General features: G+C 47.8%; 1 protein-coding gene across 1 annotated transcript in view; it reads right to left on the reverse strand.

Moving 5' to 3' along the window:
• Positions 1-4,388, reverse strand: part of LOC147684263 (putative cation-transporting ATPase 13A4) — a 131,459-nt gene extending 127,071 nt beyond the window's left edge. Inside the window, exon 1 of the mRNA XM_086944657.1 lies at positions 4,280-4,388. Coding sequence (XP_086800783.1) covers positions 4,280-4,336 — 57 coding nt within the window. The 5' untranslated portion in view covers positions 4,337-4,388. The remainder of the gene's footprint in view (positions 1-4,279) is intronic.
• Between the last annotated feature and the right edge of the window lie 1,612 nt (positions 4,389-6,000).

Below are 6,000 nucleotides of genomic sequence, written 5' to 3' on the forward strand. Positions count from 1 at the left end.
GAGATGGGGTGAATACGTGAGGGGGTGGCGATGAGGCAATTACACTCAGAACCTCCTCAGTTAGTGTTGAAAAAACTTCCCATTTTTTTAAGACCACTCCCATTGTCAAGAAACTGCAATTTTGATGCAAAAACTCAGCCCACTGATGTAGCTGGCTCCATCACAGCAGGTGCCCGGCCCCGGCGCACCTGACTTCCCTTTTACTCTCTTCCTGCCCCTTACATCTCTTCAACGATCCCACTTTCTTCCTCACTGTGCTCCTTCCTTGGTCCCTTCTGACACGCCACGCCTACAACCCGCGTGGGACTCATATGATCAGCGTCACGCCACTCGTGTGCAGGTTGTACCAGAGGTGCCTAGACCAACAATCCCCTGAGAGGGGCTCTGGGGCAGCCACCATGGTTGATCCAAGTCTCATTGCTGCACCTCCATTGGCTGCCGCAGCTGTCATTCATGACACATGGGCCCTGCCCTCACACAGCCAGTCCCACTCACCTTGCAAATGCAAAGTTCCAATTTTCAATTCAAACAGTAGTGGGAAGTCAAGGATCACGTGTCCTGCTAAAAGATCTCAAGTGTTTGATGTGTGTTTGTGCACAAATGTAGGTCCATGTATACATATATGCCATACCCTGGTGCACTCCTCTCTCTCTCTCTCTCTCTCTCTCTCTCTCTCTCTCTCTCTCTCTCTCTCTCTCTCTCTCTCTCTCATTCTTTCTCACAAACATGCATGGACACACACACAGACACACGTACATGTATACATGCGTATCGTACCCTGATGCAGTCATTCTCTCTCTCTCTCTCTCTCTCTCCTTCTCTCTCTCTTCCTCTCGCACCCACACAAACTCATGCACATGCACACACACACACACACACACAGATTTATAGGTACATGTATGCATGCAAGCCATACCCTGGCACATTCATTTGCTCTCTCTCTCCCACAAACATACACATGCACACACAAGCACACATACAGGTACATACATACCATAGCCTGATGCATTCATGTGCTCTCTCGCTCTCTTTCACACACACACACACATACATGTGCATGAATATATGCATACCATACATTTATTGATTAATTTACTCTCTCTCTTTCTCTCTCGCTCTCTCTCTCTCTCTCTCTCTCTCTCTCTCTCTCTCTATCTATCTATCTCTCTCTTTCTCTCTCACACACACATACAAACAGATACATGCACATATCTACATGCATACCATACCTTTGTGCATTAATTTACTCTCTCTCTCTCACACACACACACACAAACATATACATGCACATATACATGCATACCATACCTTTGTGCATTAATTTACTCTCTCTCTCACACACACACACACAAACAGATACATGCACATATCTACATGCATACCATACCTTTGTGCCTTAATTTACTCTCCCTCTCACACACACACACACACACACACATATACATGCACATATACATGCATACCATACCTTTATGCATTAATTTACTCTCTCTCTCTCTCTCAAACACAAAACAGATACAGGCACATGTGTACATGCCTACCATATACTATGATACACTGATGCACTCCCTGGACCTCTCTCTCGTTCTCAAATACACATACAGACACAAACAGGCACACACAAACACACATGGAGGTATATGTATATATGCATACAATACCATGATGCACTCATTCTCTCTCTCTATCTCACACACACGCACAGGTGACACACATAGGTGCATGCATACATGCATACCATACACTGATGCACTCATTTGCTCTCCCTCTGTCTGACACACACACAGGCGCATGCAAACACAGGTGGGTGTTGGTTGGATTAACGGATGGATTCCGGCAGTGTTGGTGTGCTCAATACAACCAGGGGTGCATAGTCGATAAAAGTGAGGTGCATGAGTGTGCTTGTGTAGCACGATTGATGCAAGTGTGAGTGGATGGATGAATGCTTGAGTGAGGGTGCATGATACATGCATGGGGCTGGTGAATGAGGAATGCATAAAGATGGTTGGATGTAAGCCAATGGGATTTGAGATTATATATTAACCAGATCATTATACCCTTTTCGGTCGCTCACACTCAGACTAATTCCATCTTTAGGGCCTGCTTCAGTGCAGTTGCTTCTGGGAGTGATTTGCATAATTTCAGGTTTTTATATATTACGCTTGTTATGCAAAAAAAGCAAAACGACGCCATTACGCTTTGTCGCATAATTACGCTGCAGTTCGTGGTATAAATATAGGGCCCTATTCACAAAGGAAATCTGAGACAACTGTTCATAGAGGTCATTTATGAGTCGCATCTTTACGTCCGCAGTCGGGCCAGAATCTCTGGTTCAAGCCGGTCTCTCCGGCTGAAGCCATTAGTTTGGGCAGGAAAAAGGGTGTGGCCAGACACTGCATCACATCCCAGAAGTTTGCTCCTTTGCATCATGGTACATGCAGTTCACAATGTGTGATCCCCTCAGTGTTGGCTGCAGTGTTACACAACACTCAGTGTTGACTGTAGTGTTACACCACACTCAGGGCCACATTTATGAAAACTGTTGCATCACTGCATGAAAACAGCGATGCAACAGTTTTCACTGCACGCTCCTTGCGACACGATAGATGCGCAGTATTTAATGTGCGGCGCTCCATGTCGCAAGGAGCTACAGATAAGTCAGTATTTCTGAGGTGTCTGTAGTTGGAAAAGTGACACATTGCTGACGTGTGTCTCAAAACAGACACAACTCCAGCAATGTGTCCTTTCAGATGGGGTAAGCCCCGTATAAAAGGGCTGTCACCAGTTTTACACCTGCTGTGAGGCAGGCGTAAGGTTTGAAGCAGTGGTGACCGCAAAGAGACGTAGTGAATTCTGATAGATTTGAGACTCTCAGTGGCAGAGGGGGCTGTGAGATTCTCAGTGGCAGAGGAACCCTGAAACTCTTACTGGCAGAGGGGGATGTGAGACTCTCAGTGACAGAGGGGGCTGTCGTGATCAGTCATATTCGGGTCTCACTGTTTCTAAACGTGGATGTTGGACAATGGACACCCAAAAAGTCAGCGCCCCCCTGAACCTCAGTCCTCTTGAGTCAGTGCTTCATTTCCTCTCTCTCTCAAACACACACATACACATACAGGTGCATACATACATGTATGCACTCATTCACTCACTCTCTCTTACACACACACACACACACACCCACACACGCACACACACACACATGTACAAGTACGTGTATGCATGCATACCATAACTTGATGCATTCATTTCCTCTCTCTCCCTCATGCACATACACATGCAGGTGCATGTATACATGCATACCATACCCTGGCACATTCATTTGCTCTCTCTCTCCCACACAAACACACATGCACACACACACACACATAAATGCCTGATGCATTCATGTGCTCTCTCTCTCTTTCACACACACACACACACACACATACACATACAGGTGCATACATACATGTATGCACTCATTCACTCACTCTCTCTTACACACACACACACACACACACACACATCCACACACACACACACGTACACGTACATGTATACATGCATACCATACCTTGATGCATTCATTTCCTCTCTCTCTCTCAAGCACATACACATGCAGGTGCATGTATACATGCATACCATACCCTGGCACATTCATTTGCTCTCTCTCTCCCACACAAACACACATGCACACACACACATACAGGTACATACATACCATAGCCTGATGCATTCATGTGCTCACTCTCTTTCACACACACACACATACACATACAGGTGCATGTATACATGCATACGATACCTTTTTGGATTAATTTACTCTCTCTCCCTCTCCCTCTCTCTCCCTCTCTCTCTCTCTCTCTCTCTCTCTCCCTCTCCCTCTCTATCCCTCTTCTCTCTCTCCCCCTCTCCTCTCTCTCTCTCTCTCTCTCTCTCTCTCTCTCTCTCTCTCTCTCTCTCTCTCACACACACACACACACACACACACATACGTGCACATGTATACATGCATCGCCACGCTGAATACTGCCATCAAATGACCCCAGAGGATGGGGTATCTCCCAGCCTGATGAGCGAGCGCCACACTGAATACTACAATTTCATGAATTACATGTCCAGGCTGCTGTTTTGGGTCCATCACATAAATGTATGTTGCACTTAATCTGAGCCAATAATACATTAGAGCAGTGATGCCATCTTCAAAAGACAAACGAGGGGGGTTGTGGGAAACAAGTGCAGAGAACGAGGACTTGAGTCCAGAGTGTGGATGAAAAGCAGTGATGGGGGCTCTTACCATCTCGTTCTCCTCCCCTTCATTGATGATGGCCCGGTGCTTGTCTTTCTCCCCCATGGCTGCTTTCTCTTCTTCACTGCAGTGGGTGTGCTTCCTCTGTGTGCCAGGAGCTCAGGCTCCCAGGCCAGCAGCAGGTGCACAGACACAGCCACACCGCTGTGGGTATCTGGAGCTCAGGCCAGCAGCAGGTGGACAGACACACAGATGCACAGCTGTGGGTATCTGGAGCTCAGGCCAGCAGCAGGTGGACAGACACAGCCACACAGCTGTGGGTATCTGGAGCTCAGGCCAGCAGCAGGTGCACAGACACACAGATGCAGAGCTGTGGGTATCTGGAGATCAGGTCAGCAGCAGGTGCACAGACACACAGACACACACCTGTGGTTGTCTCGAGTCCAGACTCACAGGCCAGCAGCTGGGCACAGCCAGGCAGGCACCCCAAGACACACATACAAGCCTGCCTGGATGCTAGGCAGGCCAGGTAGCAGCTGGTGCACAGACACACACACAGACACACATGCAGAGAGAACTGAGGTCAGGGCATAGCTCCCCCCTTTTAAAGTCCAGGTGCCTACGCCTCCACAATTAGACCAGCGCCTTTCCAGGAGTCCCCGCCTGCCTCTGGGAGCTGCAGTCTGATGCTCACCTCTGTTCATTGTCTTTGGAAAGGCAGCACCTGGGAGATGACAGGCCTGCCCTTCTATGCTAATGAGCTGTGAGACATACACTTCCTCTTGCAGTGGAAGAGCCTGCTAATGGGTTTCATTTCAGGGAACCGGTCTGTGATCTCAGGGTGATGTTACATAAAGAGGGATGGAAGTGATTATGCAGCTGTGTGTCACTGAAACCTCAGCACAGGCAAGGGGAGCTTGGCAAGTACATGCTAAGCCTCATGTGTCATTGCAGATACATGCTGTAGTAAGGACTGGCAAAGCCAACAGGTCTGCCGTTGTGAAATTGAATGCCCAGTTCAAATATTGCATGCATGGTGGAAGGTGCCCCTTCCTGCACAGAAACAATACTGCCGATCACACTAGCAGCTTTGCACCATGATGCAGGGGGGTCTTTGTGGCCCCAGGCAGCACACAGGGCCCCAGCACAAGGAGAGAGCAGAAATACAATGTAGCACCCTTCTCACCTGTCAACTCCGGTGAGAAGGTGTTTCTCACAAGAGGTGTCCTGGTCAGGTAACTGCGCCCGTTTTGTGCGCAGTTCATGAGACAAGTAACTTTGGATCGAATTAAAAGGCCTTTGCAACGAGGGAGGGACAGGCTGCCTTCAGATATGTAGAAACAGTCAATGCAACAGACATGAATGCGTAAAAAGAAATCACCGAACCCTACCTTACGCTGAGGTCCTTAATGTACAATTACACAAAAGAACAAACGGTAACTTAATGACACGTGCTATTTCAACACTCAGAACCAGCTAACTTCAAGGGATGGAATGTTGCAGCGGCACACAAACACTGTTGCATAGCAGTTGGCATTGGGGGCGTAGGGTGTGAGAAGGCAGGGATTCTGCTTGTCACCTCCAAAGTGAGGAGAAATTCTCCAACCTGCCTGACATGTCTCTTACACAGCAGTGTAATGTGGGTTGCCAGCACATGGGGCAAGAAAAGTATTACGCGCCCTAACCCGTGGACCATTAGCACTTCCAGGAGAGGAATTTCGTAAGAAAGGAAAATACTAGTTCAATTTTCTTTTATTTAAAATTTTGCG

This window comes from Lissotriton vulgaris, chromosome 11 (assembly GCF_964263255.1).
Source record: "Lissotriton vulgaris chromosome 11, aLisVul1.2, whole genome shotgun sequence".
Lineage (NCBI taxonomy): Eukaryota > Metazoa > Chordata > Amphibia > Caudata > Salamandridae > Lissotriton > Lissotriton vulgaris.